The 12,951-nt window shown below is 36.0% G+C and overlaps 1 protein-coding gene across 5 annotated transcripts in view; it reads left to right on the top strand.

Moving 5' to 3' along the window:
* LOC134656856 (homeobox protein cut) overlaps positions 1–12,951 on the top strand; it is a 213,609-nt gene that overhangs the window by 185,946 nt on the left and 14,712 nt on the right. For 4 of the 5 annotated variants that reach the window (XM_063512381.1, XM_063512382.1, XM_063512385.1 and 1 more), the window contains 3 exons: positions 3,144–3,242; positions 6,764–6,894; positions 7,124–7,624. In XM_063512381.1, the coding sequence (XP_063368451.1) occupies positions 3,144–3,242; positions 6,764–6,894; positions 7,124–7,624 (731 nt within the window). The remainder of the gene's footprint in view (positions 1–3,143; positions 3,243–6,763; positions 6,895–7,123; positions 7,625–12,951) is intronic. The other variant, XM_063512384.1, reaches the window with a different exon arrangement.

Below are 12,951 nucleotides of genomic sequence, written 5' to 3' on the forward strand. Positions count from 1 at the left end.
AATAATTGAAATAGCTATTTTCTATTGTTATTTTTCTATCGTTCCGTGAGGAACTTATACTTTTTCTATTAGCGCAATACCATACTAATAATACAAATGACAAAGCCCTTATTGAAATGAGACAAGGTTGGTTTTGGTTTGGCTGATGGTATCTTTTAATATGGTTTTCTACAGATCGAGTATTATTGTGACAGTGACAGATATATAGGAAATTGGGGAGCGATTTTGACATAATTATGGCTTATTTTTAAGGAGAAAATACTATGTACTTAATATCTTTTTCTACTCCAGCACTTAAATGTGTCAATTAAATGACTGACAGTGATATCTAAAGCAATGTCATTTGAATGCTTTGTCTATAGGCTCATAAGATTACTGCTAGCAGTCATCTTATGAGTATAATACAACTGCTTTATTTTTTTTAAAGATACAAGTTCCGATCATCTTGATTGAAAGAGGTATGTTTTCATTTACAATAATAACTCTTTTTTTTTTAATAATAACTCTTTTTTTTTAAATAATAACTCAATTTTTTTTAAATAATAACTCAATTTTTTTTAATAATAACTCTTTTTTTTTAATAATAACTCTTTTTTTTTAATAATAACTCTTTTTTTTTTTTTTTTGCTGCAGCTGTCATAGAAAAAGTAATGTATGCAACAGCTCATAATTGGTTCTTAAAATTCTCGGGTCTTTTTTTACAAAACTCGACTACGTCTCGTTTTGTAACTTCGACCCTTGAATTTTAAGAACCCTTATTATATCACTGTTGCATAAACTACTATATTACTTAAGGTAATAAAAGCTTAAGAAACTATATATATTATTATCATTATCAAACAATAAAACTAGTCTATGGCAATTAAAATTCCTTATAGCCTCAAAAAACCATAGACGCTATAAAGCCAAAGATTATGCTTTGTTGACGCTCAAAAATTAAAAAGGCAAATAGAAATTATCTCGTGTTTAATTAAATGCATGTGATTTACATATTTCGGGGAACAAACAGTGTAATAGTAAGTATATGTATGTTTGCCTTCTATATATCAATAGAGCCTATCCTGGGCACCTGTCCCCATTTGCTTAGGCGTGTTTACATAACATTTAACGAAAGTTTAGCCCGGCCCTGTCACACAGAAATTATCAACTAATTTACCTTAGTTTTTTCACCGTCGTAAAGAATTCTCGTAAGCTCTTTACTGTGTTGACACTGGCAGTTTGTATAAGGGATTCATGAAAAAATTAAAAAGCTATGCATGCGTCAATATTGTCTATGGTAAGTTTGAGAGCCAATGGTGCGTTAGTATTTTGAATGTGTTCCATTTTCGAACGGGCCGAACGTAGCTGACCAACCAATCAATCGGATCGCGATTGGTCAGCGTATCGAACGGGGCGGGGCGTCGTTATCGGCGGCCGATGATTTGGTTGATAGCGTTCGATTGTGACGTCATCCCGTGGAACGCCTACGTGGTCATTGTTGCCTGGTATCTGGCCGTCGATCCTTTTCAAAATAAATTGACTCATTTTTACTGTATGCTAATTTTAATCATGTCCCGACATTTATACTTGATACAAAGATCTGACAGATCTACGTATCTCTCTTAAACTTTAATCTAGTTGTGGTGTGAAAGTGAAACAAAGCGTCTAACTCTCAAATTAATAATCAAATTTTAATAATAAGATACAAAATCCATTTAATTAATTCCAGTTTGTCTATTACCGCGCTTAAAGTAATTAAAGAATCGGTGCCGGTTACCTCAGAAGGTCTCAACTACCTCATTTGAGGTAACGAGTTACTTCGTTTTGCGGGGACTTCGGATTTGGTCTGAGGGGGCGCTCAAAGACATATTTCTTCGTTAGGGCTCCGATATCGATTTTAACCCTTTGATGAATAAAGAGATATTTGGCATGCCATTTGTTTAGGATTTTGATGTTTTCTATGGGGGAGGTTCTGAGGAAACAGATTTGCGAATATGATAGGATTGTCGAAAGGGGCTTGTAAAATTATGACTAAAAATTAATGACTATACTGTAAAAGTACAGTTCAATAAAACAATACCTAGTTAACTGGTGATTTATAGGTACCATGAGCATTAAATCTACTTAGTACCTACCTATATATTTTAAACCCAAGCAAAACTATCATGTTTTTCAACTTTATTCCCATCATTATGTTTTTGTGCCTATAGTAACTATACTTACATTCTGTAGGTAAATAAACTTTACAAATAAAAATACTTTAACGAGTATGATTAGATTTCATCCAATGATGTTTTTTTATTATTATTGTATTCCTTATTACGTACTAGCTTCTGCCCGCGACTTTGCCTGAGTGTAGTGGAATGAAGATTAGTAAAAAAAACTACCCCATGTCCTTCCCCGGGGCTCAAACTATCTCCATACCAGATTTCATCTAAATCGGTTCAGCGGTTTACACGTGAAGATGTAACAGACAGACAGAGTATTTTCACATTAAATTTATATTAGTAGGGAGTATGGATAGGTATAATATCAACTATCAAATCGGGTCTCAAAAATTCAATCTGACTCTTGTAACTTTTCCAAATTGTGCTATTCCGTAAGAATGAAAACTGTGTCAGTGTGTGTTTAGTAAAATATTCATCGTCGTGCAAGTATTAAATTTAAGGCTCTTGCAAGACAAAGATGCTTTTAAGCTTCCACGAACAGCGAGAGCTTTGCAGTGGAACTTCCCAAAGTTTTCTGATAAACTTTATAGAATACCTAAAAATACTGTTTATACAACTTCGAAAAATATCCCCTTTATAAAAATTTGCAACCTTCATTTGGGTTTTATAAAAAATAACAATACATTTATGGTATTCAAAATGAACTTATCTATATAGCGTAACTAAAAACGAATAACTGAATAAATAAATCGAAATAACCGACGATGAGATATTTTTAATGATTTGTAGGTGACTTTACATCATTTTTTTTAAAAACAAATCCTAATTTTACGGGTAGGCTAAATAATATAATGTTTACCTATTATCTTGTATTAATTGCTAAGATTAGTAAATGTAGCACTAATCTGGCCACAGCTAAACACTAAAACCAGGGCCTATTTTTATATGATCATAATTTGTATGAAACCTTTTTAACCTGTGAAATTCCATCCATAGGAGGCCCAGCCTGGCTTCAGAGCCTGAACCGCGACCATTTGCCCCATTCCGGGACTCGATCCCGCGACCCGCCCACCCCTATAGACACCATCTGAGCAAGTGAGTCTTAGTTTACTTTAGCTTGATAGGCGGACAGACAGACAGACCGGAAAAACAAACGGTAGAGTTCTAGAGTCGGACCAAGATGAATGCATGGTATTTGCGATGACATAGTGTGGTAATGTCAAATGTGTATGAACATATGACATTTATAATGACACTCCATCACTTAGTTCAATTCAAATCGGTGCAAAGTTAGCCTAGACCAGCTTTATAATATGTATTATAATGTTTTGGAATAACTTATTATACCTGCATATTTGTATAAACACCATATAGTAGAATTAAGTACCTACGTAAAGAATCTTAAGTAAAATTACCATTTTTCGATTTTTCTCATTAAAATTTTAGGTAATTGCTTAATGTCTAAAATACTTAAAATAAGAATCAAAGAGCCAATTATTTGCACAAACTTAAAACTTAACCTAAATTGCGTCTACGTATTTTATTTCGTGATACTTTAATAATTAAAGTAAATAAATACCTCAAAATAATTTTGAGGTAAAATTTAGTCCTCAAAAGTTTGAGGTCGACTCTACACCACTGTTGTTCTTAAACTCAGTATCGCGTCACCCACTTCAGTGTGTCATGGAGGGCTTGTCGTTAAACGGAACAAACTTCGTCATTACCTATTGACTACGTCATAAATTTAGTCACTAAAACGACGAAGGCTGGAGATGATTAGCGAAAGTTGATAGAAATTTGTGTGAAATTGAAAATAGTACACTTCAAAAGTTACTTACTTTATGGTATAGGTACTTAAACACGGACTTACGTATATATATATTGGCTTATGAACACTTGCGTAGATACAAGACATGAAATTTTACATTTTTGACAGGATAGTAAAGTGTCATTCTATGGAACTTGCTAACTATGTAAACAAAAAGTCACTAGTAAATTGACATTCAGAGACAATTTCAGTACCTATGGCGGTTTGTTTACATAGTTAGCAAGTTCCATAGAATGACACTTTAATTCAATAACAAAAAAAAATTATATACTTACGCTAAATAAAATAGTAGTTTATGCAACAGTGATATAATAAGGGTTCTTAAAATTCAAGGGTCGAAGTTACAAAACGAGACGTAGTCGAGTTTTGTAAAAAAAGACCCGAGAATTTTAAGAACCAATTATGAGCTGTTGCATACATTACTTTTTCTATGACAGCTGCAGCAAAAAAAAAAAAAAAAAAAAAAAAAAAAAAAAAAAAAAAAAAAAAAGAGTTATTATTAAAAAAAAAGAGTTATTATTAAAAAAAAAGAGTTATTATTTAAAAAAAATTGAGTTATTATTTAAAAAAAAAAAGAGTTATTATTGTAAATGAAAACATACCTCTTTCAATCAAGATGATCGGAACTTGTATCTTTAAAAAAAATAAAGCAGTTGTATTATACTCATAAGATGACTGCTAGCAGTCATCTTATGAGCCTATAGACAAAGCATTCAAATGACATTGCTTTAGATATCACTGTCAGTCATTTAATTGACACATTTAAGTGCTGGAGTTGAAAAATATTATTATATGTTTACTCATTAAATATTTCCTACCTACTCGAATCAATCTTTATAATATTACCAACTTACAGTTACTACATTATACGATATCAATAAGTAAAAGTTTATGTCTATAGTAGTTTATGCAACAGTGATATAATAAGGGTTCTTAAAATTCAAGGGTCGAAGTTACAAAACGAGACGTAGTCGAGTTTTGTAAAAAAAGACCCGAGAATTTTAAGAACCAATTATGAGCTGTTGCATACATTACTTTTTCTATGACAGCTGCAGCAAAAAAAAAAAAAAAAAAAAAAAAGTTATTATTAAAAAAAAAGAGTTATTATTAAAAAAAAGAGTTATTATTTAAAAAAAATTAAGTTATTATTTAAAAAAAAAAAGAGTTATTATTTAAAAAAAAAAAAGAGTTATTATTGTAAATGAAAACATACCTCTTTCAATCAAGATGATCGGAACTTGTATCTTTAAAAAAAATAAAGCAGTTGTATTATACTCATAAGATGACTGCTAGCAGTCATCTTATGAGCCTATAGACAAAGCATTCAAATGACATTGCTTTAGATATCACTGTCAGTCATTTAATTGACACATTTAAGTGCTGGAGTAGAAAAAATATTTAATAACGCTTTGTTCATAATTTAAGATAATAAAGTAGGTACCAGGCGCTCATAAGTTGGAAGGTGCAATCCCAAACTAATCGTGCCCCCAATCGACCTGACGCCAAATCACAAAACACCTCTAAACTCGACCAACGTAACTTAGCCTGCAATTATATAACAACTATACAGAATCGGAGGCCAAAGAAAGTGTACTGTTGCGAGTACTCCCCGCTTCACACCTCCACAATGTACCTTAATTACAATTTAATATATCACCAATTAGATCCCGATCGGTGCACGCGACCGAATAGAGAAGACACAACCCCCCTTGTAACGACTAAAGCTGTATAACTTCCTAGTTTTAGCGCGTTGTATCAATATGGTTCATTATGAGATGAATTGTGGAGTGTGGAGGTCTCCCGACGACAGTTAGCAGGTGAACGGACTAAACGTCTCAATTCTATACATGTTGTATGAAACTGCTTTGATTTTAGCGCTTTGAACTTTGTCTTTAGTTGAGGGGTTAATAGTTGATTGCTTCGGAGTTTGAGTAAGATTTTGTAAATAAGTTGAAGTTACGTTTTGTGAAAGTTTTTACAAGAAAGTTTAAGCTAGATAAAATTGCGCACAATATGCATCAGTTAGGTGCCTCTTAACCTTTTTGCCAGTACTTACATTCGTGCCCCACACGCTACAACTTGATATCCTATACGGGTTTACGTGCAATTTTTGACATGGCGTTGATGACACGAAAAGGTTAAACAACTTTCATACACGTCAAATTCACAATCAATATTCCACAACATAATATAAAGTAGGAGCTGCGATAAAATGTGATTATCGCCATCTTGGAGGGTTCAATCTCAATAAATTCATGAAAGGCATTGCCAATAAGGGCACATCCTATTAATTACAATACTTAATTAATTCACCTAAAATGGTTTTAATCAATTCGTGTGCTCGATTTATTAAGGTGATGCTGACCCTATCTTAATTATGCCATCGGCTCTAAAGGTATTTTAGGATAATTCACCCTTTATTGGTTACTTTGATATTTTGAACGCAAATTCGTCGTGAAGGTATTTTGTAATTTTTAATTATTTCAGATAGAAATTGGGTCTATGGGATATTAATATGAATTAGTCGCTGTTTTAAAAGGTTTTAATATGCATATAAGGCTTTTAAAATATTTGAGTTAAAGAATTATTTCAGCAGGAATAACAGAATTTCAGAAATCCTTAAAAATATGTTTTTAACTCAGCATTAAAATTCAGATACAGACAATGAAACTGTGTTGCAAAAATACATTAAAAACTGACCATATTTAGAGCACAAAATACATACAACAGTTGTTTTAAAGGGATTAGACGTTTTAAAACAGTATTTGACGTTTTCTTCTTGTTACAGCATGCTCCGGTCCATGGACCTCCGAGACTCCGCCGAAAGAGCCGAACGCAAGCCCGAGCCCCTCAGGTCGCCCGCCGCGCCCGCGCGGGACGACGAGGAGCGCGAGCGCAGCAGCGAACGACGCGAAACAGGTGAGACTCCTATACTACTCTTATACGACATCCCTGAGCAAATGGTTTAGTTGAGAGATTTCATAGAACTCTGTTAGAAGTCGTATAAAGGTAGTTTACAAGCAAACGTGTCCGTAGCTAGTGAGTGTTCGCTTGCTGGGAACGTAGTTCCGTCTCGCAGAGGCAGGACCACGTGAGCCTAGGATCCGCGACTCCCCCCCTTTCCCTCCCTGACTGAGCTCTGTGACAGGTGGCGAGGAGTGGAGCACGCCGCCGCTGAACAACAACACGACACACCACAACAACAATCCGCCGCTGCCGCTGCCTCCGCCGAGCCCGTTCCGCTTCGAAGAGCACCGACCTTACAGATTCGCTGAGGACATGGGACCTTTACCTCCAGGCGCGCTCGTTGGACGTCTCGGAGATTCCCTAATACCTAAAGGCGATCCTATGGAAGCGAGACTACAAGAGATGCTAAGATATAACATGGACAAATACGCAAACACAAATCTAGACACGCTCCACATCTCACGAAGAGTAAGGGAGTTACTCTCAGTTCACAATATCGGACAGAGGCTGTTTGCTAAATATGTCCTGGGGCTCTCGCAAGGGACGGTGTCGGAGTTGCTCTCGAAGCCGAAGCCGTGGGACAAGCTGACGGAGAAGGGGCGCGACTCGTACCGGAAGATGCACGCGTGGGCATGTGATGAAGCGGCCGTGATGCTGTTGAAGTCCCTCATTCCAAAGAAAGGTACTTGTTGTTTATATAGTTGACAAGTTGAATAATTACTAGCTTAATAAAGCAGTATGTAACACAAAGTTTTAAATCATTAAGCACTATTAAAAAGATAAGTGTTCTGCTTGAAGACTTTTGAAAAGACCGTTAAAGATTCGTTAAAAATGTTGATAATTATTAAACTTGTCTATGGATTAAAAACGAATTCTAATTACAAACGCTGACCATGCGAATTCCAATTTAAATTACGAACGTGTGGCCAGTGTTTATAAGGCTAGATGCATATGAGCTTTCCATGTGGCCAGTGTTATAATAAGTCTAGGTTTACATCGTGGCCTCGAAAAATTGCGTGATAAATGCAGTCTAGTTGTCAACTCTTGCATGTTTCGGGACCCATCATTCCGCCCCCTTAGCGCAATCTTCCGAACGGTTTGGCACGATATCAGGCTTGTCGAGCCACCTGACAATAGGGATCATCAATCACAGCGTTTAAACTCTCTACACAAAAACAAAAGCTTTAGCGACCTATAGATTTATTTATATGCACTTACAGTCATTTTTCGGAATGATTGGTCAACCGCACCTTTAGGTTAACTTTTTATTTTTTTGTTTTTGTTTTCCTAACCCTGTCCTTGGTCCCCTCCCGTCGCGTGACACTATAGCGGAAAGATCTGAACTGCCCCCACCCTGAAGGGGTGAGGGGGTGGACTAAATAGATATGGTCAAGCGAGCACGCCGCGCCGGCAACTGCATCCTCCCGGGGTGTCGCTGACTTCGATTTATTGTTTTAATACGTGTTTCTTTTGTTAATCATGTCCGCCATTTTGTTTTTTGTTTTAATTGTCACATTATCGATTGACTCGCAAAGTAAGCGGACACGTATCTAGCTTCGGTCTTACCCGTTTCTTGTAAAATGGTTTGCTTTTATTTCATCCCTTTAAAATTTATTTCATGATGCCCTGACGTAGCATCTTTGCTTAGCTCAGCTTTAAATTAAAGCAGATATTTAACAAAGTAGCAAAACACTTTGAATTTCGAAATTAGAACGTTCGATCAATCAACGATAACTTATTAAACACCATAAACAAAGTAAACTTTCATAATATTAGTGATGCGACACAATCACAGTTTACGATTCGTGAAAAAATCGGTACCGTCAAACGCGGCCTGCATGCCAAGTAGCATAAGACGGTACACAAACGCGTAATTTGCAAATCCACGGCATAAACGTCGTGTGAACGTCGCGTTTCGCAACATTACGTACAGTCCTGTCCACAGTCCACACGTGGGAACGAGGAAACGGCAAATGACATGGTATTGAGCAATCACGGTACAGTCCGCCCTATTGTATGGAGTGAATAGGAAACCTTAATTTGCGAAAATAGGGCATAGCTGGCAAGACTTAAGTACACATACATATAATGGAGTTAAGGATACCTACTTTTATGTCAAGTGATCACTAAATTACTACTCGATATAAGTTATATAGATTCCTGTTGGTCTCTCCTTCAAATTTTCTGAGAATTCTAATGTTTTTATTTAGTAAAACTTATTTTTTTTTATAAAGCTTGTTAAAAAACTTGTTCTTCCCTATGAATGAAAATTAGACGATCATAAAATAGCATTTAAAATAACTAAGTAAGTAATAGAATACAATTTTTACATTAATTTTGAAAATGCATTCAAATATCTTTGATATTGCATATTTTACTACACTCAGTCAGAGAATATCCAATAAACACTTCTCATAGCTCGCCGTCTATAAATCATTGCATAAAATACTAGCGTATCTGTGGCATTGTTCCCACGCCGCTGATGTGTGTGTCTGTAACCAGCTCATTAATGGCCGACAACGGACACTAAACGACTATTCGATGATATTACACTAACGGAACAAGGCCCGCCCAAGTACGCCGTGGAATTGTACAAATTACCGCTTTCCTCCGAGCAAAAATAAGCATTGAAATAACCAGTACTTTTCTGAAACTGAAAAGTGAAATGTCGCTGCGAAATGCCGAAGCTCAAGTCGGAGAAAGGCATCCAGCGTAATTGTATTGCTGAATAGAAATGAAAAATGCAAGCATAATCCGGAAAAATGCAAATCAAAAACCGATAACGCCATTTAAATTCCTAAACCTCAATAAAAACCGTACAATTACGCGGCAAATAAGAAGACCGTAACCCTTCGGAATTATCTGAAATTCAATCTATTTGAGTCCATCCCTATCGATGCGGACAAAGGCTAATGCACACGGCGCTATTGTCTCCGCAGATTTATACCTCGTCCTTTGTCATTAATGTGTACACTGCTTTACAACGCGTTCTTTTTGATTCTTTCGGATCCCGTCTCTGTTTGCTCGCTCTGCGCGACTTTGTCTTTCCTAAATTTGAAAAATGAATTGAAAGCCGTCGACAGCGCGCTTTTGGTCACTTTTTCACGAGTCGACTTCTTTATTTAGGCATTTTCAAAGACCAAAAACCGGAACATAACGCATTACGTTTCAAGTTTTATTATACTAGTCCACTTAAACGGAAATAGCCTGTAAAGTGTTACTGGAAAAATTACATTATAATCAACCCTCATCAATTTTACACTCGCAACCGTGAATAAATAAAAACATACCATAATAGAACCCCACGTGTGCCATAGACAATAAAACCAATTACAATGTTACCTTACCTCACAATTTGTTATCGCGCCAAGACGTTAAATCGTAAAAAACGCCATATTAATTACCAGAGAAGGCGGGATTTGCCATGCGCTATCAACCTTTATTAACGTTTTTATTAAACTGCAGACATGAACCTTGCAACACTTATCTTTAACTAGCAATACTGGCTTATTCGAAAAAAACCGTAAAGTAGCAGTCAATTTCGAAAATAGAATTTCATCGTCCGTCACTAGTGATGCGGTTTCCAACCAATTTATTTAGTGTCGTGACTGAAAACCATATTCGGATTACGGCTGACGAATAAATCGGTAACCTATCAACGTATATCAGTGGTGATTCGGTCCCGAGAATATAAAAATCCACTTTTTTTCACGGCCATTAAGCTTCGGTGTAGGTTAACCACATATTATTTATTCGAGTAATCTATCGGTCCAATTAAGTGTAGTTATGGCGGCACTAATAATTGTTCTTATTACTGGTAACACGCTTCAGTGATGAGATCCGGCCAACTTTATTTTGCACTCGCCAAATAATATTCCATTGTAAATTACTCCTTATGTTAAGCTGCAAAAAATATATAATAACAATTATTATTTATTTTAGTTGATCAAAATTAAACAGTATATTTTAATTACCTATTACCTAACGGATCTAAACTAATAAAACGTAACTGGCAAATATCATTTGAAAAACGAACACGAATAGTGTTGGAACACGTTCAAATTTGGAACGTTTGTTCAAAGTTGGGCATGTTCAGAAACGCGTGAATATCTATTTTCAATGGCCACTATCGGACGGCGCAGCTAAGGCTTTACGGTCGAAGTTGTGTCCTCGATGCTCTTAAACCGTCGCTTAGTTTAACGCTAAGCAAATTTTAATATTCAATTGAGCTTTGGAGCGGTTAAACGTTTCAACGAATCGGAGCTTGATTGCATGGAAATTATATTCAAGGACCGTTCTTGCACACGACTTTTACTACTCACTGTTTTCTATCAAGAAAAAACGCAAAAAACTGAGCTATAATTAATAAGGGTTAATAAAGCGATCTTGTACATGCTATAGTTTAATTTGATCAATGGAAAGGCACGTTCAAAACTCGCTGTCGGAACGTTTTAAACTGTTAAGTTGGTAACTCTGGAAGTGTGTTAGCTCACACGGAGTGGACGCAAATGGCTTCTAAACTCGAAGCAAATTTGAATTGATATAGATTCTACGGCGTTGGCCAGCGACAAACTTTACCACTATAAAACAACGTGTAAAACAATAACTACGCTTATTTAAAATTGTTAGCATGTTAAAATGAAACTGAATGGTTAAGCAGTAAATTAACCCAATGTATACCCAGTGTTGCCAGCAGGGGCGTGTCAACACCTCCCGCAGTCAACGGGGTCAATTCCTCATAAATCATAAAGTTTAAAACAAACACGAAAATCCAGCGAACGCTGATAATCACATAATAATTACCCGATCGAATGTGCCGGCCATTACGGACCCTGGCGAAAGTTCCCAACTTCTAACGTGCTACCGAATCGGTAATTTTGGGAAACCGATAACTTTTTAGGCCGTCGCGTCACTAGCTGTCACCAACATAATTAAAATAAGCAATTTATTTTAAACTGTTCGTTTTTCGAATATATTTCCATATGTATAAATAAGAACTCTTGCTTTGAATGCAATACGCCTCTGCGCGCCATCTACCGGCGAGTGGCAGAATTAAACTAGTGCAATTTAAGCATATTCTAGAGTAAAGGAACCGGGAAGTGCAACTATCAAGCGGCCATAATTGAATGCATCAAACACATACATTTATGAAATTACAATGACTGAGACTCAGACTTAATTTACGACGCAATTATTAGTATTATTACAAGGCGCATTCCGGTAAAAATCACCGGAGCCACTTAGAAAGCGGCTGAAAAACTAAATAGCCGTTTAAGAGTGTTTACTCCGAAGACGAAAAAAGGGGGGAATATTTCGGTATGCGCGCAACAATGTGCGCGTAACGCCATCTGTCGACAAGCGGCCGCGCTAGGCAGGGGTCAAGGAATTATGCCCCGCGGAATGTCGCCGCCGGCGGGGCCTTTGAAGGGTTCCGACGAAGCAATCAGACCTCTTTAAGGGCATATTTATGATTATAATACCGTGTCTCATTATATACTTTATGATTTTATACCGAACAGTAATTGTAATTGCTTACGAGTGCGAGCGAGAGCCCTAATCCGCGTAAATTCGAAGATAATTACGACATTACGTCTTAATTCAGGTAGTTTTATTTGTGTTTAAATTAACTTCTTTCTACAAAAATGCCCTTAAGCTACTAACGAAGAATAATCTATTGCTTTGATTGTTAATTACTGTTAATTCGTGATTAAACGATTGACTGTTGATGTTAAATTTGTTAAAAGCTTTTTATTTATTTATTTAAGCCCTAAATTTAAGGGAATCTTGGTGTATTTTTTTAATAAATTTTAGGACACTTACCTGAATATCATCAACTCTTGCTGTCCTGCGAAACAATAGGTATTGCAAAAACTCATCTAGCTGACTGACTTTATAAATGCTTTTCAAGTATTTTAGGCGCTGTAGCATGTTGACCCATCAATATGTGTAAAGTGAAAGTGACTTATCAATATCACATTTTGTAAACTGACCTATTACTCACTGTAACAA

Source organism: Cydia amplana, chromosome 19 (genome assembly GCF_948474715.1).
Source record: "Cydia amplana chromosome 19, ilCydAmpl1.1, whole genome shotgun sequence".
Classification (NCBI taxonomy): Eukaryota; Metazoa; Arthropoda; class Insecta; order Lepidoptera; family Tortricidae; genus Cydia; species Cydia amplana.